At 43.2% G+C, this 21,930-nt stretch overlaps 1 protein-coding gene across 5 annotated transcripts in view; it reads left to right on the forward strand.

Moving 5' to 3' along the window:
- Positions 1-6,751: 6,751 nt before the first annotated feature.
- Positions 6,752-21,930, forward strand: part of ALMS1 (ALMS1 centrosome and basal body associated protein) — a 77,317-nt gene continuing 62,138 nt past the window's right edge. For 4 of the 5 annotated variants that reach the window (XM_074587187.1, XM_074587188.1, XM_074587190.1 and 1 more), the window contains exon 1: positions 6,752-6,893. In XM_074587187.1, the coding sequence (XP_074443288.1) occupies positions 6,843-6,893 (51 nt within the window). In that variant the 5' untranslated portion in view covers positions 6,752-6,842. The remainder of the gene's footprint in view (positions 6,894-21,930) is intronic. The other variant, XM_074587189.1, reaches the window with a different exon arrangement.

Below are 21,930 nucleotides of genomic sequence, written 5' to 3' on the forward strand. Positions count from 1 at the left end.
TCTTGGAAATATTTGGCAGGATCCTGTCTTGGGAGAAAAGCAGAGCAAAGAGAAAGGGAACCTCAAGGACTGAACAGTGCAAGAGTCTGGCAGTGTATTAGCCAGGTAACAGAACTCAAGATTGAGTGAAGCCACTGAAAAGAATGAATATATAATGGATGAAGTCACCTTTGCTCTTCATTGTTGCGATTCATCAGACCAAAGATAGACTTTCATAGCACAGATATCTCCATTTGAGCAAGTCACCCTAGGTTCCCTTTAAAGTCAACACAGAAGAATAGAAACTTTGAGGGCATGCTTCATCTCATCCTAAAATAGAGATCTAAAACAGATCAGCTGACTCATGCCCTAAGAGAGCATGATTTTTCCCCACAGATTATAAAGGGAGCTTACACACCTGACTTCAGATTAGAAGTCTGTACTGTAGGAATATAAATTTAGATAACTGCCATGCTGCCTATCCACCCCAAACACTCTGCATTCTGAACACGGGAGCAGAGAACTGGGATCAGGGATGAGCTAAGACTGGGCAAGCTTGCAGCGGGAAAGAAAGGCAGAAGAGTCAAAGTTAGAAGAGACTGAAGAATGGCAAGATGGAGATGAGAGATGGCTGAGCACAGACGACATCACTAACACTGGTCACCTGGACATCATGGAAAAACTGACTATGGTTTTATGGTCAATGATGAAAAAGAGCAGGTTGCTTCAGAAATTGCCATCCAAGAAATCATGTCTTGACAGTATCGAGTCCTCTCGAGAGTGCAAAAGTTGACCAAGAGTTGTAACTACAAGACTGGGACTCCTGAAACAGGAGTATTTGACTGTGTGAACACCTGCATCTGGATGATGTGTCTAAGCTCCCTTTACAGTCAACTAAAATATGAGGATCAATTCTGTTGCCCAAACATAGGCATCGAGTGCTACTTGAGATGCCCAGCTACTTGAGATGCCCGCATCTCCATTTCCTTAAGGGCACAGGTCTCCCATAGGTCTGATGTCGGATTTACCAGCTCTGCACAGATGTCTTGGGCACTCTCCTACACCTCAGGTGGCACTAGATGTCTGTGGGTAGGTAACAAGAGTTGAGCCCAATGAAGCGCAGGAGTGATTCAACTGACCCTAGGGTAGATACCCACATTTCAGCAGTTGAGTACCTCAGGAATCACTGAAAGCTGCTATTGCAGAAAGATGAGGGACTTCCCCCCACCAGCCCCAGGCAGATGTGGAAGTACCTTGGACTGAACTAAGTCCTATTTTTAGGCAACTGGATCCCGTCCTGCATTACCACCAACTGTAGAGGAGTTTAAATACACAATCCACATGTAGAAACATCTGTGTAGAGACTTAAATTCAGGTTTAAGTCTTGTCTCAGCTGAACTTCACCCTTGGTGTGTAATTCAGATTGCCAAGGTATGAGGGCATTGGTGTGGTGGATGGACTCGGGAGTCTCCTACTGAAGACAGATTGAAAACTTAAATAGACTCCTCAACAGTTCAAGCATAAAACAGATGTCTTAGCTTCCACAGGCAGAGCTTCAGAGCCCTGATGCTACTGCAGATTTTATCAGGGGGATCAGGCTGAAGAACTAGGTAGCCCTGGCACAACTGGTTCCAAAGTGCTTAAAAGCCACAGGTACAATTAGGAGAGACGAATCTATTTCTGGCAGCCCCCTGCAGCACAGAAAGCAAGGTCTGAATGGGTGATGGAGTGCAAACGATTCCACTGTCAGAGCAGAAGCATGCTGATGGGATGGCATGGACAGAAAGTGCACTGCAGGAGCTATTCTGAACCTGTGGGTAAAAGAAAGACTCATTTCCAGCACTGCCAGTTTGTCATTTTTCTTCACCACTAAATTCACTTATTTATTTTCCTGTTTAAACTTAGCACATAACTCAAAGAACGTAACGTTTTAGCTTGACAAGTGGTTTATTCAGGCAGCTGATTTACCAATTCAAAGGCTACTCCCTACAGACTCCTACCAGAAATGTAAGCGTTCAGTCGTAAACCTCTGATTTAATTAAAGAAAGACTTAGACCCACAAACATTATCGCAGCTGGAAAATCCATAATTAGCCGTACATTTTTTTACGAAGGAACTTTCCCCTGATTTGCCTGAAACCAGGGGAAGGGCTCCATACCTCTATCATAATTTCCTACCACTTTCAGCTCAGGCATTAGAGACGCTGTGTGGGCAGATTTAATAGGTTCTTTCTCGCTTCCTGGTGAGGAGAAGGATTGCATAAGATGTGAGTCAAGACACTGGTCCTGAATCTGTGACTGCGATACTGGCAGGAGCTGCACTGTCTGCTTGTCGGCTGGGATCTCAGTAAACAGCACACTTTGTAGCAGTGGTATCAGCCTGCTTTGGGTCACTGGAGAAAAGCCGACTAAAATGTTCTCTTTTTGCTTGAAATCGGGGGCTCAGCGTCACTCACTCTTTGGGAGGAAGGTATTGGGGTTCCTCCTCTTATCCCAGCTCACCCTTTCACACTCCTAAGCTTTCTTATTCCTAAAATAAATGGTTCCTTTCTTTGGTGGTGAGTGCTCTTGATCACGCTCTTAGGGTGATTTATTCCCTCTTTTGAGGTTTTTTTTCACCCAGGTCCAGAGCCTTTAGACACAGGGTTTTCCCCCCTGTGTATGGACTAAAATTTTAAACAACTCATGCACCATTGACAGAAAGAAATGTCAAGCTTTCTCCATGCTCAGGCCTCCAAAACTTGGGTCTATTTAACCTAATTTTGGGCATCTTACCAGAGTAAGACTTAGGTATTTAGTTACCCCAGGCACCTTCTGTGTGTACTGAAAGGAACCATGTACCTTCAGAGAGTGGATCCTAGGCATGCTCAATCATTTTTTTACAGTAAGGGTGGTGGGACACTGGGCCAGGTTGGCAGAGAAGTTATGGATGCCCCATCATTGGAAGTGTTCGAGGTCATGCTGGAGGGGGCTTTGAGCAACCTGATCTCATGAAGGAAGTCCCTGTCCCTGGCAAGGGGATTGGACTAGATGATCTTTGAAGGTCCCTTCCAACCCAAACCATTCTTGTTAAGGACTGCAAGGCAACCATCATCCCAAACTTAGATACCCCAGCTAGGGGCCTGAGGTTTGGTGGAGTGATGCTGCGCCCAAGTTCCTCAGATCATTTTATCTCATTAAACAGTTTTCTCGGTTTGATCCTGATTTGCTCTTTTGAGATCAGGAACAGCAGTTAAGCCCAGATTCTGTTTATCCCTCAATCTAATTTAGATAGAATCAGCTAATAAACCCTCCTACTTTCTCCGACAGTATTTCAGTAATTATGGCAGGCTGTTAGCACTACCGCAGGCAGCAAGGAGGAAAATCTTTTTCCAGCTTTCCTCAAAGTCATATTTACCTATGCCAGTTCTCTTCCGCCCATCCCAGCTCCTATTTCTCCTATTTCTCCAGCCTAGTAAGCCATGGCATGTAGCACAGCCTCCCCATTCATACATCTATTTCCATGTTCCCCGAGCAGCGCCGACTCTTTGGTGCCGGTGCTCTAGTCATGCGCTCTAACTCGTTATTATCATCGTTATCCTAATACCTGGTTTCATGTCCTGCATTGGCAGTTTGAACTCCTTCGCTTGCACTAATACATACACATTTCAGCTCTCCTTTTAACGGAGCACTCCCACTGTCCTTTCACTAATTGAATCACCTACCTAATCAGTCTTCTCGCACACGAACACTTTCTTTCTCCTTGCTGCCCACCCTTCTGCCCACCGACATGCTTTATCTTCACTGACTTGCTTTTTCCCCTCTTTTTTTTTAACCAAGACTAGATGGAGAGATTACCTGTGTCTCTCCCACTAAACCATGTGAATTTTTTCAATCACAAACCAGGAAAAGATAGAGTGGAGCTGGCTCCGTCAGGTGTAAATGTTCCTGAGATGCCTGATATTGAAATACACAGACACTAAAATAGCTGAGATTTTCCAGAACAGCTGAAGAATCCTGTTGACATGATCCCAATAATTACAAGTTTCCAACTACCCCAGTGCATCCAAATACGACAGCTCAAAAACTCAATTAGATCTTCAGAAAAATACTTGTAAAACAGTTTAGTACTTCATCGATGCGCCAAGAGGTTGGTTAAAAAGCTGAGGATATCACAACCATTTGTAGATCCCTTTATCCTCTCAGGCTGCCTGGGATCGTCAGTTGTGGTATGGGACAGAGACCCTTAATTAACAGGTCATAATATTGGCAGTACCGTGTATCTGCTTTTACTAAACACTTCCACTGAGGTCACATCCAGTCCTCTGCCGCCTGGGTGCTATTGCGCCGGATAGAACTACGTCCCTACGTCAAAAGCTTTGCAATTAACATGTCATTGGCACAAGCCAGGGCCTGATTTTTAAATATTCCTTTTCCAAAGATATTTGCAGCCATGAGGGACACCTGCATTTTAGATTCTCCTCTGGAATTAACACGTTAATCAATTGCTTTGATTAATCAATCGTTTTGGGGGAAGCGAAAGCAGGCACGGCTGGTCAGGCCCGGCTCTCTCTGAAAATCTTCCGCAGCAATGGCCTTTTTTAAAATTCCTCTCCAATTTTCATTTCAAGTGACATTTTATTGGAAAGGATTTTAGCATATTACATCTCAGACTGAGTAAGTCTCTGGATATTGTTAGAAAATTAATAAAGAATGTGAACAGCTTCCTGTATGATGTGTAAGCGATAAACATTCAGAAAACCCTTCCTCCTCCCCTCTCTGCCTGTGAATTGCTCTTCTAAAAATAAAGGGTATGACAGAATTTCTGTATTGTATGACAAGAGGAGCCCTTCAGTCATTTGCAGCAGAGAAAAGCAAATGGCAAGCTTTCTCACAGATGACATTTGGAACTGTTATTAGCGCTACAACGTACGGGCTAAATTCTGCTCTCCCTCGTACCACTGCAATTAGGGGAAAATGGCACTGAAATTAAACGGGCTCTTCCTCGTACTTCCCAGGGAAAGCAAGCAAGGAACCTCGGCTTCTTGCAGCAGTATTTACTTTTTTATTGCTGCCTCTTCTCTTCCTCACCCAGTCACCCCAGGCACGCACCCCGATACGTGATATTTTCTTAAGTCTCACTTGTAAATTATTAGGTGATGATTTTGGGGATGTGCATAAACAAGGACCTAGGATAGGCGGAGATGAGCAAATTTAATTGCATTTGTAATAGGAGATGGGTTCGGATATAAAGCAGCATTTTCTTGTCAGCATTGTAATTATTTTAAGGAATGTTTGCCTTGACGTACTTTAGTGTTCTGATTTATCTAGTGCTGAAAAATAACACCCAATTCACTGCAGAATCAATGCAGACAAAAATGAACATACACTGCCTTTTGGGAGATGTTACATTGGATACATGGCAGATAATGGCTATGAGGAGAATAAATAACACAGGAGACAAAAATTGTTATGGAGGTGCCTTTATTTTTCAGTCTACTTCAGCTTCCCTCTGCTTAATAGAGAATGAAAACTGGTGCAGTTATTTATTGTCTCACATGCAGAGAGGTGGACAGTCTGGAGCTATATTCATATGCACAGCTGGATATATTGCTTATATCAACACCAGAAAAGCTTAATTGCTTTTGAGAAGGAGCTCAGTAACTTTATGAAAGATTAAATGATGTTTTGCCTCTGAAAAACGGATCGTGAAGCTGCAGTCAATGACCCTGGAGGCTCCTCTCACTCCTCCATGCCTCTCGAGCTGTGGGAGAAAGACTGTCAGCACCGTGCCGGATCAATGATCTGTATCTTCTGCTGCTCCACCTTCAACTGTCACCTGCTCTTGCTGCTTTAGAGGAAGGGTAAGTAAATAAAATACAGCCAGACCACTGTGTTTTTAGGGGGAAACTCCTTCCTTGCCCTTGCCAACTAGCTGAAACATAAAATATCATTACAGTCAGTACTTCTACTGAATGCCTCAGGGAGACCATTATGGCTGTGACAGGGAAAATGTGGAGCTCCTCCTTCCTTCATAGCACCCAAAGGGAAGCAAGGAATGATTGCGGGGGGCCTACCAACACCCAGGCCTTTGCAGGGGTTCACCTCAACTTTTCTGCCTGCCCAGGTGGCAGAGGATCTCCCCCAAACTTGAGGCCTGTCCTTTTGCCAATCAGACTGGGAAAATGGTCCCTGACAGACCACCACAGACAGACCGCCTCTCCTGGTGGAGAGTTTTGAGTGAGCTGAACAGACTTCCCCCCCCGCCCCGAAAATCACATCTCGTTCCCCAGCACTATCTCAAAATGTCTGCCACCAGATTTTACTGTACGCTCCTCACCAAGCCCCAAAGCTCTCCATGATCAGGCATCACCTCTCTGCAAGCGGGCTGGCAGAGAAGAGCAGGGGCAACGGTTCCCTGTCACGGCAAAAGCACACAGCCACCGCGCTCATTTGGAAAAAAAAACCAAAAACCCTCTCACGGACAGAAATTTCCCCTCGGTGTCCACCTAATTACAGCTCACTCGGACCCGGCGGGCGGCTGCGAGAGCCGGGAAGGAAACGTTTGGGGCTGCAAGTCGGTTTGTGTGAGACTTCCCATCCGGGCACTCGCCGCCGCGCCGCCCGCCAAAACGCCAGCGCGCGCCCCCTCAGCCGCCGCTCTGCGGCGCCCGCCCCGCCCCTCCACGCCCTCCAACGGCCGCTGGCACCGCGCGCAGGGGGCGGTGCCTCCCCTCCCGACCCCCGCGCATGCGCGGGGCTGGAGCGAGTCCCTAGCGACGGGGCGGGTTGGCAGGGCGGCGGCGCGTGCGCGGCAGGGCGGGGCGGGCTCGCGCTGGCCCGCGGCGGGCGCTGTGAGGAGAAAGGGGTGCGCGCGCGCGCGTTATGGAGCCCCCAGAAGAGGAGGTGGGGGAAGAGGAAGAGGAGCGGGTTCCTGTGAGTACGGGGTCTGCGGAGGCGCTCGGGCTAGGCGGCCTGTGGGGGTAACGTGTCAGGGAGGCGGTGGCAGCTCTGAGCAGCCCCTCAGCCCGCCTCCGGCCTTGGGGAGGGGGGTGTGGCAGGCTGGTCCAGTTGCGTTTCGTGTTCCCCTCACGGTGTGTGTGTGGAAACTGGCCTGATCTCGCCTTCTGCCCCGCGAAGGGGCTATCACTGGCTGGCTCTTCTCCCCCAGAAGGGGGGATGCAAGTGTCCTGAGCCCTCCCTGCCCATCTTCTCCTGCCCTGGAGAAAAAGAGGCCTGTAACTGGTCTGATTGCTCCTCCCCTCCTGAGATAAGCGTGTGTGTGTAATTGTCCTATTTCCTTTGTGCTTTAGTCTACCTTAGAGAGGGGTGGGTACAGTTGGCTTGACCGGTGCAGTTGGCTTGGTCACTAGCCCTCCTAAGAATTCATAGCCAGTGGGGCTGGAGTGGTCTCATGGACCCATTCATGCCCTGGAAAGGGTTCATACGTGGCTCTGTGTGCTTTGCTGTGTTTATATCAATGCTGGAGGTGGGAAGAGGAGATCTCTGGAGATCATGGGTATCACATCACATCCTAACACCCCCATATTCTGGAATCAATGTCTTCCTGAACTTGCCCCTTGTGAGAACATTGGTAAGCTTCCGTCCTGTAGTATTGCACTGTTCTGGCACCCAGCCTTAGCTGTCCTGGTCTTTTCGTGGTGTTTTCCAGAAGTGTAAAGAGCTTGCAGCACCTGCACAAGTTTGGACTCTTGCAAACTGTTGGGAAGCATCTTTGTGCAGGGTAATTGAACAGCTGATGTTGGACACTTGGGTCTGGAGATGTTTATGGATGTCACGTTCACAGTTGTCTATTAGGAAAGGTATAAGAGGGCAATCCAAAATGAAAAGTTATAAGATGGTGATCACTCCAGAGCTCTGAAGGAACTCAGAGGCACAACAGCCAAATGGCAACCAGTGGTGGATGCCATATAAATTTTTGTAAACATTCCCGGGGAAGAATAATGGTTTGGTATATGTTTCAGTCTTATCAGGAAAAACAACAGAAACTAAAAAAAAGAATGGAAACAGCCATGTGAATAAATATGACACGTTAAAGGCAAGTCTAGCCTTAAGAACATGTGAAGATAAGAACTTAGATAGTGTAGTCTTCATTTTCCAAAAGCCTTCAGCAGAGGAACCTTAACCGTGTATTTTCAGGAAGGCTAATTTGACACAGAATAGAAGGGAAGGTTCTTGCATTACTGTGTATTCTTGTATATATTTCAGTAGAAATGAAGTTCATTTGAATGCTGATTTACAGGCAAATTTCACAGGTTAACTTTATGATTCTAAGTTGTATGTGATATTATAGACCAGTGAACTCGCCTCCTACTTTTTGTTATACCTTCATGGTGTTCATCACAGGTCAGTTTATTTTGATCCTTCTTGTGTGTCAAATTTTGTTGTTTTATGGCGGCCATTGCTTCCTTCTCTGCATTTGTTTTGCACTGTGGTTTAATTGCTGCTCTGACAACTGGAGCTCAGCTCTGGGAGTACCAGATGGAGCTGAGCCAAGCTTGTTGCTAGTGTACTGCTGCTCTTCTGGATCAAGGGGATGCAGGTGCAGATAGACAGTAGGCCAGGCAAATCTTCTGTCTCTTGTAGTGTGGCTGCTCTTACACCTTTATTGTATGTTTCTGTTGCAAGAGATTATTTTAGCTATGACCTCAGTTGACAGAGAATAACTCTGAAAACCTATATTTGTAACTTGTAAACACGCAAGGCTGTGGTTTCATGAGTTCCATATAAATCAGAAAGCCCCACCTCACCTGTCAAAAGAAGTGACCTGTCCTGCTGTGCCCTGATTACTTCTTGTTGCCTCTGTTGTTTTGTCACATACTCCAACAGACAACAAACCAGCGCAGCTAGGCAGTGGACTGTTAACTGCAGTTAAAAATGGCTTAAGAAACATCTACTCAACTTTTATCTCAAGTTTTTTTTACTGAAGAGAGACTAGGACTGTATCTTCCATGCGAAGTGCCAGCTTATGATAATTTAAAGGCATTATGGAACTTTTGGCCTTAGTCTGTAAGAGTGAGAAGAAATTATGTAAGCAACATAGTGATACATTTTACTGTTTATGTTATTTTTTGTTTCATCAGTGAAAACACTTTGTCTGTTTCCTCTTTTAGTTTACTTTTGATTATGAGGATGACTTAGCACTGTCCTGCAAAGTTTTTGATTCTACATTTAGCTAAGCATAGCTATTACGAACAGGATCCAGTAGGATCGAGTCTTTGGTTCTCATTCTTAAATGCTGCAAATTGATAGCTACATTCCCAAAATTCCATCATTAATAAATTTTTTTTCTTTCTCCCCCCCCTTTTTTTAAAGCTAAGTTGAAACATCAAACTAAGGTACTTCTGACAGAGGTACCTTCTATTTCAATGGTAACAGTGTGGAAAAGATAAAGGAATGAGTGTTTTTGTAAAAGTCGAAGGACAGTACAATACAAATTACAGCTCCTGTAACTACGATCTAAAAAAAGCAAACAAAAATCTTAAAATCAGGTGATACTCATTGCTTTTTCAGTGTTTCAAAGCTAAGAATGTAAAGAAGTGGCTGACCTTCTCATTACATAAAAGCGTTCAGAAATGCTATTAAACGTTCATATTGCAGTTTTGATTTGGACAGCAAGCTGTTATGGGATTTTTTTGTCACAGGAATGAAAACAAGATGTCTAAGCTACCTTGTGTGAAACTAAATTTTGTTTTAATTTGCAATAAGTAGAGAAGTGGTTGATGCTTGGAGGAAAGTTAATAGTTTTGATTATTAGCTGTTAGATTGCTGAAGTGGCTGTAGCAGTGTTAACATATTGTGAATTTAGTATGTTCTTCCAATTAGAAAGTTGGCTCTCATCTAGGCTCCCTCTCCCACAAGAGGTTGGCCCAGGTGATCTTTTGAGGTCCCTTCCAACTGAGCTAATCTATAATTCTGTGAAACCCAAAATAATTACTTCTGAATTAATAGAACAGGAATCCAGCTTCAGTTCCAAAGAAATGTGATAGACCTGTGGTTTCATTTAAATCTTTCTTCTCACTCTGTGTGCTTAGTAGAAGAGCTTGTGGGTGATAGGTAGTGCCTGGGGTAGTGGGGGCTTAAGAAAGTGACTACTTAGGTAAACTGGACATACACCCTGTCCAGCCCTATGGACTTGGGTATCTGAGGATGGTGCTGGAGCTGGCTGGTGTCGCAAACGGCCTCCGTGTATCAAGGCTGAGATATTTTTGATAACTAGAAAAAGATTAATGTTATGCCCCTTTTTTTTCAAGAAGGGCAGGAAAGAGGACCTGAAGAACTACTAACTAGTTAGCCTAGTCATCTGTTCAAAATCTAACTTGTGGCGTTCCTCAGGGGTCAGTCCTTGGGCTAATGCTGTGTAATGTCATCAGTGGTTACCTATGTGGATGGGATGAGTGCACTGAGTTTGTGGATGACAGCGGGTTGGAGGGAGTGGGTGATATGCTGGAGGACAGGGCTGCCATTCAGAGGGACCTTGGCAAGCTGTGTTAAATGGCCCAAAAGGAATCTCATGAGCTTTAGCTATGAAAAATGTGGAGTCTTTCTTGCTGAGAAAGAAAATCCCTGTACATCAGTACTGACTGGTGGCTCTTCAGAGAAGAGCCTGCGGACCTGGTGGACAGCAAGTTGAATGGGACTTGACAGCTTGCTCTTTGCAGCAATGAAGGCCTGCCGTGCGTTGGGCTGCATTAATGCTCCCAGAGCATAACTCATAGCTGAAGGGAACTGAATATTACCTCTTCTTGGCCACAGCTGTGTATCCTGTCTCCTGTTGGTAGAATCATGGGGTTGGAAGGAACCTCTAGAGATCATCTAGTCCAACCTCCCTGCGAAAGCAGGTTCACCTACAGCAGGTTGTGCAAGATTGCATTCAGGTGGGTTTTTCATATCTCCAGAGAAGGTGACTCCATAACCTCTCTGGGCAGCCTGTTCCAGTACTCTGTCACCCTCAAAGAAGTTTTTTTTTCCCATGGTCAGATGGAACTTCCTGTATTCCAGATTGTGCCCATTGCACTTTGTCCTGTCACTGGGCACCACTGAAAAGACTCAGGCCTCATCCTCTTGACATGCACCCTTTAGATATGTATAAGCATTGATAAGATCCCCTCTCAGTCTTCTCTTCTTCAGGCTAAATGGATCCAGGTCTCAGCCTTACCTCCTAATGCTCCATTTCCCAGATCATCTTTGTAGCCTTCTGGTGGACTCTCTCCAGTAGTTCTTTGTCTTTCTTGAACTGGACACAGATGTGTCCTCATCAGGGCAGAGTAGAGGGGGGACGATGACCTCCCACAACCTGCTGGCCACACTCTTTTTAATGCAGGATATCATTTGCCTTCTTGGCCACAAGGGCACATTGCTAGCCTATGATCAACTTCTTGTCTACCAGATCTCCCAGGTCTTTTTCTGCAGAGCTGCTTTCCAGCAGGTCAGCCCCTAACCTGTACTGGTGCATGGGGTTATTCCTCCCTAGGTGTAGGACCCTATGCTTGCCTTTGTCAGGTTGCTCTCCACCCAGCCCTCTAGCCTGTCCAGGTCTCACTGAATGGCAGCACAGCCTTTGGGTGTATCAGCCTCCCAGTTTTGTGTCATCAGCAAAGTTGCTGAGGGTACACTCTGTCCCCTCATCCAGGTCATTGATGAATATGTTGAACAGGACTGGACCCAGTACTGACCCCTGAGGAACACTGCTAGTTACAGGCCTCCAAATGGACCCTGTGCCACTGATCACAACCCTCTGAGCTCTGCCATTCAGCCGGTTCTCAGTCCACCTTGCTGTCCACTCATCTAACCCACACTTCCTACACTTACCTATGAGGATGTTACGGGAGACAGCATTCTGGGCTGCCAGGACAAGAGAGAGGTCAACAAAGTGGCCTGCATCAGGTGGAGGCCACCAAGACACTCAGGAGACTGGAGCATGTGCTGCATGAGGAGAAGCTGCAGAGGCTGGGTTTGTTTGGCCTGAGGAGAAGGAGGTTGAAGGTGAGGATCTGGCAGTGGTGCTTCCCTGCCAGAAGGAGGGCTTAGAGAAAGAAAGAGGAAGACTCTTCTTGGAGGTGCACAGTGACAGGACAAGCAGCAGTGGTGATGTTACAGTAAGGAGAAATTCTAACTGGAGACAAGGAAATCACTTTTTTTATGAAGAGGATGGTGAAGGGCAGACCAGGACCTGCAAAGGTGGTTGAATCTCCATTGTTGGAAATAGTCACAAGTTGACAGGATGAAGCCTGAGCAACCTGATCTAGCCTTGAAGTGAGCCCTGCTTCAAGCAAAAGGTTGGACTAGGTGACCTTCAGAGGTTCTGCCAACGTAAGTTACACTGTGATTACATGAATAAAACTTCTGCTTCAGGCATTAAGGTGTATTACACTAATCAGCTTTCAGATTGCCTTACAGTGCCCATGGCTGAGGTCTGACTGTGAACAGGGAGTGTGCTGTCAGCCTTGGAAGCCTTATTTTCGTAGGAAACTGAGCAAAAAATAGGCAGACTTGTTGCAGATCAGCAATGATTAATTTTCCACTTGCCGTTTTAGGACACTCCATAAAGCTATTGATGTTATGAACTTGACAGTGGAAACTATTATTTTTGAAAGATTCAAAACGATGCATTAGCAATCTTTGCAATGTCAGTGTATATTGTGTAAATATACAGGTTGCCTTTCTGTAATGCTTTTAGTGCATCCCCAACAGTTTACTGTGTCATGAATCTTCCCTTGTTGTACTTGAGATCTGCTGGGCTGGTTCTGATCTCTTGTGGCCATTTGAGAGTCCAACATGGGTTGCATGAAAGTAATAAAACTGTTCTGCATTTACACAGCGCCTGATGGTACTGGTTGGTTGTGCCTTCATGCCAGGAGGGAATGGTGTGGGTCTGAAAAGTACTGCTAGCTAGCATGCCAGTCCTTATTGAAAAAACAAGGTACAGCTTAAATACTTTGTGTTTCTCACACCTGACAGCACCAAATCATTGTTACATTTTTCTGAATAATATTTTTGAAGTCAATATTATTTACTGGTATGTTCATAGATGAACTTCTAGTGCTGAACTATTTGCAGACAATGTGAATTTTGTTACTCATTTCAGTAGCTGGATTTAACTGCTAACCATTTTCATACAACTTCTGGTACTGGGCTTCTGACCAAAAAATTGTTTTTGATGTAAAAACTTATTCTGCATTTGAATGAGACTTTTTTTTTTTTTAAAACTTTGTGTTCTGACACACAAAGTAAGGTTGGTATGGACTATAAAGCCATGATAAATGAAATTGTTGGGTTATTGTGAAATGGAGTTGCATTTTATGTAGCATTAAGGGAATTCTGAATTTGCATGTAGCCTTTGAAGTGCTTTTGCATGATGATTGCTTTGCTTTTCCTTGACTGTTCATTACAAGCTGGTAATTTTGCCATGAAAGGAACGAGTAGGTATGAGACGGTGTGACCTACATTCTTTGTGTTCTAGCAAAATTGGTTCTTTAATCATGAGGGACACAGTGGTCAATTGCATGTTTTAGCAGGTAAATATGCGTCTCTTTCGCCATGTTCCTTTGTTCCTTCCTCACAGCTGGGGAAGACCTTGCCCTGCAGCAGTGGGTTGCTGACTCCAAGTGGCGTGAGGCTTGCACTGCACTGTCGTTACAGGTGATGGGAGGGAACTCGCACCTTAGCTTTCTTTGTAAGGCTTCACAGACCGGAGATAAAGTCATGCTACAGGCTAGGAAGCTTGATTAAGTATTATTTGTGACAACCTTTTATAGCTTTTTAAAAGTTATTACCGCATAAAATTTGAATATAAACTAGTGGACAAATAAGAACAATAACTTTTTAGTATGTAGTACAAGCTGTGCAGCTATGAAGAAACCTCCAGTGAAGGGATTTCCATCATACATCCTTTGGGTCCAGTTATTCAGCAAATGTGCCTGGGGTTTGTAGTATGGGGACGTTTCTGCATCTGTATTCAAAACTAATTGTGTATGTAGACAGACAAATTCATGATTGTCTGAAATATAAAATGTTGTTTATTTAATTATTCATTAATTGTGGGTTTCATATTGTATGCTTGTTTATCCACTAGGAGTAGGCAATAAAGGCACAGAAATGCAAGAATTTAGAACAAAGTATTTGAAACCACTTGAAATAAATTGTTAAGAAAATACCCAGTGTGACTTTGTTAAGGACAATTGATTTCAAACACATTTATGATCATCTTTGAGAGGCTAAGTGATCTAGTAAAAAAAAAAAAAATATGCAGCAAGTTTGGAAGGCATTTCAGGTACAGCTTTTGATTATTTTTCCTGGCTCATTCCTGTTAAGTGTTTTCATTGATAAATTGCATGATTAGTAGATCGTGTAGTCATTGCATGATTAGTAGAATCTAGTGAGACCTAGAAAATAAGTAGATACGGTTATGCTGGGGAAAGTGATTAATACTTTAGAAAATGGTATCGGAATCAGGAATGTTCTTGACAAAATGGGGAAAAATAAGTCCTGAAGTTTGCAGAACGAAATCCAGCAAAAGCAAGTTCAGAGTGGGATCACTTCTAGCACTATTACGTGATCACCTTACTTTGGTGTAAATGCTTGCTTATGTTGGAAGAGTTGGTCCTGAACTCCACTGCCTGTTTTTGCAGGGTTGATGATTTTCCAGCAGCATGTTCAGACAGATAAGGAAACTGAAACACAGATTTGTACTGAATTAAGCTGGCCATGTACCTCTGACTTTTAGGAGAGAGAAATGAGATGAAGTGTTTGGAAGAAATGATAGCGTATTTCTGATGTTTTGGGAAGATCAGATTGTTAGAATTACTCATCTAGGGAGTCCTTTCCCATATCTCTCTAGGTCTTTTACTTTGTTATGCTGTGTTCTATTGTATGATATTTTTATTGAGACCCACTGAAAATATCCCAGTAAAGTAAGAAGAGCTAAGCCTGGATATTCAAACTTTCAGTGGTTCAAAACTGAGAAATGTTCGTATTTCTTTCTATGAAATGTAGCATCAATTAAGAATGCCGAATGAATGTTGCTGTTCCTCCCATTTAAGTTAATGGCACTATGTTGTGTGGGGGTGGTTGTAGTTGTTCAGCTTTATTTTTGTCTTTTCCTCTCATTATGTATTTAGCAGCAAAAGCTAACTTTTGATCTATTAGATTTCAGGAAGAAAAACCTTGTTAAATTTTCTTCATCCGAGTTTAATTATATGGAAACCCTCAGAGATGATTATACTTGTTTAGTAAATCCTAATTTATTTCTTGCTTGCAACTGCTTTGTTATGTACCCTGGTACACACAGTGCTAATATGTGGCAGATCTCTTCCATTGCGCTGTTTCTTTAATATTGCTTTTTGGTATAAGGATTAAAAATGAAATAATGAAACAGAATGTTCTGTTGCCTGTTTCCTTTGCTTCCTTCCAGCTGCTAACCTACAAGGTCCTAGTGACTTGGCTCCCTTTTGAAAAGGAGAGATTACTTCCCTCGTGGTGTTTTGTTAATGCAGTGTCAGGTTCCTTTAAAGAGCAATTCTAAATGCACAGCACAGCCTTATGTATGCACCATGAGAAGCTACAGCTGATGAGTATGTGGGCCTTAAGTCCTTCGAGCCATGGTATTTGTTATTTGAAAACACAAATCAGGCTTGGGTGCTAGCAGGAGAATCCTACTTGTGTGGGAAGTATTTGACTTCAGGAAGTGATCATCTTTCCTTAAGGTCCTTCTGTTACTTCAGTACCTCAAGCATGCTTGGCTTTTGATTCCATTTGATTTCAGAGCATAAAATTTGGATATAAGCAGTTGTGGATTTATGCAGTTGTGTAAAGCTTGCCTTTTTTTTGTTTGTTTTCTTTGAAGGAAACTTTGAAAGAGCAAATTCCAAAGAAGTCTTAGGCTTTTGTGGGAAGATTTTATGAAATGCATTGGTATAACTAATACAATTTGTGAGAATCATGGGCATGGCTCTTGTGATGTACGAGAGTTGAACGATTTAAGTAGTGGTATTGGAATGGGTAAATGTATTGGTTTCACTGAGCATTTGCTAGGTGGGCTGCTCTGAAGCTGGGGAGGTATTGCTTCTTGATTTATAGAGCTTTTTATTTATTGAGTGGCTGTTTTCTCAGGATGGTTGCCTTCCTGGCAGAATCAGTCATTGGTGGCAATTTTTTCTTTCACATGAGGTTTCTTGGGTTGAACACTACTGGTGTTTCTGAGGGGCGTGTTTCAGTGGAGAATTCCTGACTAATTGTATCGCTTTTTCGGGGGTCCTGTTTCATCTCCCTTCCATCCCACCCCACACCCCAAATCAAATCTGCTTCCACTCCCACCCCCCAATAGCACTGCAGACAGATCAATAGCTTATGGGCATTTTGATAAGAAATGTTGACAAACAGTGAGCTGGAAATCAGAACTGATAAACCTGGATGGAATCGGAAGACTAACAATGAGTGTTTCTTGCTTTTCCGTCATTGTATTTTTGCCTGCTTGCTTAAACAAAAAAGAATCACAGAATCTTCAGAGTTGGAAGGGACCTCTAGAGATCATCTAGTCCAACTCCCCTGCTAGGGCAGGATTGCCTAAAGCACATCCCTCAGGGCTGCATCCAGGCAGGTCTTGAAAGTCTCCAGAGAAGGGGACTCCACAACCTCCCTGGGCAGCCTGTTCCAGTGCTCTGTCACCCTCACTGTAAAGAAGTTTTTCCGTGTATTTGAATGGAACTTCCTATGTTCCAGCTTGTGCCCATTGCCCCTCGTCCTGTCACTGGGAACCATTGAAAAGCGTCTGGCACCATCCTCCTTCAACCCACCCTTTAGATACTCGTATGCCATAATAAGGTCTCCCCCCAGCCTTCTCTTCTCCAGGCTAGAGAGTCCCAGCTCTTTCAGCCTTTCCTCATAAGGGAGATGCTCCAGTCCCTCAATCATCTTAGTTGCCCTTTGCTGGACTCGCTCCAGCAGTTCCCTGTCCCTCTTGAACTGGGGAGCCCAAAACTGGACGCGGTATTCCAGTTGTGGCCTCACCAGTGCAGGGTAGAGAGGGAGAATGACCTCCTCTGACCTACTGGCCACAGTCTTCCCTATGCAGCCCAGGATTCCATTGGCCTTTTTGGCAACAAGGGCACATTGTTGGCTCATGGATAATTTACTGTCTACCAGGACCCCCAGATCTTTCTCCTCAGAACTACTTCCCAGCAGGTCCACCACTAACCTATACTGGTGCTTAGCATTCTTCCTCCCCAGGTGCGGGACCTTGCACTTGCTTTTGTTGAACCTCATTACGTTCTTCTCTGCCCAGCTCTCCAGCCTGTCCAGGTCACGCTGGATAGCAGCACGACCCTCTGGAGTGTCAGCCACCCCTCCCAGTTTGGTATCATCAGCGAACTTGCTGAGGATACACTGTCCCATCATCCAGGTCATTAATGAATATACTGAACAAAATTGGACCAAGTATTGACTCGTTTCTTTTTTATATGAGGGAGGTGCATGCTGCAAAATCATTTGAATTATGTTTTAACAGGAATTGACTCTCTAAATATCTTTTCTCTACAGTTCTGCCACTTTATTCTAGTCTGCCACTTTGCAGATCACTTCCTGTGTTCATGATACTATAGCATCACTGTGACAACGACAGCAGCTATTTACATGAAATATTAATATAGGTAAAGGATATCATATTATCTATTTGTGATACTAACATTTATTTCATATCATATTTCATGTTTTCATTCATGCTTTAATCTCTTTGGCTTGTGATGCTGTAGGTGTTGTTCTTTTTGACTTTCTCTCATAATCTACAGGCAGACAGATGAAATTTTAGAGCATCAAATAAGAGATGTGCATTACAGTCAGACTACTTGGGGAATGAGCTGTGCCGCTGACTTGCCATATTGTTGTACACTAAGTTCTCTGTGCCTAGTAAAAGGAGGATAAATATTTATCATGCATATTCTAAAGTAGTTCTATGAATCAGTGTGTTGAAACATTTTTGGGTCTTTGCATGGAAGGCACTGTGTAAGTAGTCTTAGCAATAGTAATACCACTTTGATTCCTTCCTCTTCTCAGTGACTGAGTATTTGAGCCTTTGGTTGCTCTGGATATAATTGTACTCCGAATCTTCTAGAATATTGCTATTTGTAGTAATTGCATCATAACTCATTAGCATTTCTCCACCAATTTCTTCTTGAGAAATCTCCATATGATACATCTCTGGCTCTGTTTTCCCAAAATAAGACTGGTCGAACCTATTCCAAATTCTGATGTGAAATGAATGGGTTTTGAAAACTGTTAAGTGCCAAGGGAGCATTTGTGAGGAGGAAGTACTTGTGGGAAAGAAATTTCCACAAAGTGGAAGCTCATCTGTACTTTGTTCTTCTATATTTTTATTTTATACCCGTTTGCCCAAGACTTGCTCAAGTTAAATTTTCTGAGGAAGATTCTTGCTGACTTCATTTGATAGTGAATTGTGGTGCGTCTCTTTTTTTTTTTTTTTGTTTCATTCTGTAATAAAATATTTTGGTAAAAGATTAAGATATGAAGCTACAGGTAGGAGGAACCAGTTCAGATCATGTTTTTCGTGCCTTTTTTTTTTAGTGTTGTGACAATGAATATGTCACTCCAGGTGCATTGAAACTATGGAAAAATTCAAAGTTTGGCTATAAGATTTAGTGAAATTATTATCTTGGTCGTATTTTCTTTAGGTTGCCAGTCAACTTTTTATTTATTTGTTCTGAAAGTAAGTTAATCAGTAGGTTTTGGGAACTGAAGAGTTCTCTTCATGAAAAGTGGTTCCTCTGGCATGCTGGTGGGTAGAGGGAAGTCTGTGATACAGCTCCTGTAGCATAGAAAAAAGATTTTAATTTAAGTGGATGACAGATATACAAGTAATTAAATGATTTTGAGAGGAATTGCTCACCATAGGCTAAAGAAGGTCATTTTAAAGGGAAGAATGAAGAATAACATGCACAGTTCAGTTGTTTAGTCTTTTGTTCATTGTGTGCATCTTGTCATTACTCATCCATTTTAGTATGTTCTGGAATACCCACTTAATTAGCTATGCTCAACATATCTAAATAAAATCAGTACCCTTTTTTTTTAATTAGTTTTCTAATCACGGTATGGGTCCCTTACCTAATGCTATTAATTTCCAGTACCATACACTATTAATTTCCATTTGGATTAATAAAATTACCCTTTTCTGAAGATGTGTATTGTAAAACCAAAATTTCAATAATAGGCCTTAATTAAATTACCAAATGGCTACTGGAATGCTTTGCCTTCGGAGCTATTGTCACGTACACTTCAGTGCTGCTTCTTCTAGTGACTTGATTAGTGTGAACAATAGGAACTAGGGGAATGTGATAGGGATTGTGTATATGCATAGAGGCTACAATTATTATCTTTAGTGCGGATACAAAGCCCAAACAAACTTATTTTGTGCAGTGAATTAATTTGGAAGAGTAGTTTCTGCCTGGCTGAGTCCTAGTTTCATAGGTGTGATCTATGCATGATCCGTAATTAACATTTTCCTTTTGAGTGCTATAGGTTTTTTAAACTTAGGCAAAAATATTCTTGCCATTGCAATTAATTTACTTTACAGTGCTGGCCTGCATAGAAAGCTGTATTGTGTTTTTATTTCAGTGATGCTATTTTGTGGAAGGATTTAAGATGACATATGGCACTGAAATTCTGGAATTTTATGAGATAACTATGTAGAATTGAGGTTTTCGTAACTGTGCCTGAAAAATGCAGAGGTGTTGCCCCAATGATGTTCTTTAGTTTGCAGTTGGACATTTGAGTAAGTGGCTTATTTTAAAGGGGAAAAACTGGACATTTAAGGGGTAAAAGGAAAAGTCCTGAACTGGAACCTCATCTTATAAATAAAGTGGGCTGTATTTTCCAGGCAGGAAGAGTTTGAGTTACATGGGCATAATTGGGGCTGAAACTAACTGGAGTCCGTGTGGTGCTTTGCCAGTGGGTCTTGGCAGTCCCCTGACCAAATGCTCTTTAAAGGCAAGAGAAGTTCAGCCTGTCTTCAGCTCTGCATGTTCTCAGGCTTCTTAAGGGTGAAAATAAGCTATTCACAGGAAGCTTGGATGCCTGGTAATTGGGAATTAGAGGGGAAGGCCCAAGCTCTCTCTCTGTAGATGACAACCAAGCCACTGGATGGTGATTATTACAGGTTAGTCAAAATTGAAGGGGTTTTCCTCAGTTTATCTTGTAAATTTGTAAATCCACTGTCTCTGTGGCAGAATTAATGGCTTCTTAGGAACATAAGAGATGGAGAAAGATTCATTTGTGATGGCTGTAATTTATTTTTTGTAGATGGATTGAAGATGTTGGTATGCTTTGTATAAGAATCACAATCAACTGAGGTGCCATAAATAGTCAAGAGTGAACTCACCTTTCCTAAGTTCCAATATGGACTAGCAGTCCTGTAACAAATTAAAAAAAAAAAAAAAAACAAAAAAAACCAAAAAAACAAAACCAACTTAAACTTTCATTCACATCCTTTCCAGCTTTTTGGTGCGTTAAGAAGAATGAAACAGAATTTAGGTTTCAGTTTAGCTAATCTAGTAGGTGGTATTCACATTTAAAGAAAGCAATCTCAAATGCTGAATTTTGTGTGTTTCTTTTACATTGAAACAGGTCTATGTTCTGGACTTTTCTCTAAGTTTGTGTCTGATCTCTTCTCTTAGAATGTAATTGATGTCTTTATGCAAGCTCTTATGGCTGGCTTTTTTAATGATAAAAGCTGTATTGTAGTTTCAGCTGGGATGAAGTTGACTTTCTCACTAGTGGCTGGTATAGTGCTATGTTTTGGATTTGGGATGAAAATAGTCAAGGCCTTTTCTGCTCCTCATATCGCCCTGCCAGCGAGCAGGCTGGGGTAGCACAAAAAGCTGGGAGGAGACACAGCCAGGACAGCTGACTCCAACTGACCAAAGGGATATCCCATACCATGTGACGTCATGCTCAGTGTATAAAGCCGGGGGAAGAAGAAGGAAGGGGGGGGGGGGGGGGGCGCGTGTTTGGAGTTATGATGTTTGTCTTACCAGGTAACTGTTATACATGATGGAGCCCTGCTTTCCTGGAGATGGCTGAACACCTGCCTGCCCATGGGAAGTAGTGAATGAATTTCTTGTTTTGCTTTGCTCGCATATGTGTGGCTTTTGTTTTACTTATTAAACTATCTTTATTTCAACCCACGAGTTTGGTTTTTTTTCACTTTTACTCTTCCTGTTCTCTCCCCATTCAAACTGTGGGAGTGAGTGAGTGGCTGCGTGGTTCAAGCTGATGACTGGTGTTAAACCGTGACAGGTTGCAAATGGCATGCTCAGTCCATAGAATCGTAGAATCATTGAGGTTGAAAAAGACCTTTAAGATCATAAAGTCCAACCGCTAAACTAGCACTGCCAAGTCCTAAACCATGTACCTAAGTACCACATCTACATGTCTTAAATACCGCCAGGGACGGTCACTCACCCACTTCCTTGGGCAGCCTGCTCCAATGCTTGACAAGCCTTTTGTGAAGAACCTTTTCCTAATATCCAATCTAAACCTCCCCTGGCACAACGTGAGGCCATTTCCTCTTGTCCTATTGCTTGCTACTTGGGAAAAGAGACCAGCACTCACTTTGCTACAGCCTCCTTTCAGGTAGTTGTAAAGAGTCACAATGTCTTCTCCCCTCAGCCTCCTTTTCTCCAGACTAAACCACCCCAGTTCCCTCAGCTGCTCCTTATAACACTTGTGCTCTAGACCCTTCACCAGCTTCGTTGCCCTTCTCTGGACCCGCTCCAGCACCTCAATGTCTTTCTTGTAGTGACAGACCCAAAGCTGAACATAGTACTCGAGGTGTGGCCTCACCAGTGCCGAGTACAGGGGGATAATAATTTCCCTAGTCCTTGTTGCCACACAATTTCTCATACAGGCCAGGATGCTATTGGCCTTCTTGGCCACCTGGGCACAC

This window comes from Larus michahellis, chromosome 5, assembly GCF_964199755.1.
Source record: "Larus michahellis chromosome 5, bLarMic1.1, whole genome shotgun sequence".
Lineage (NCBI taxonomy): Eukaryota > Metazoa > Chordata > Aves > Charadriiformes > Laridae > Larus > Larus michahellis.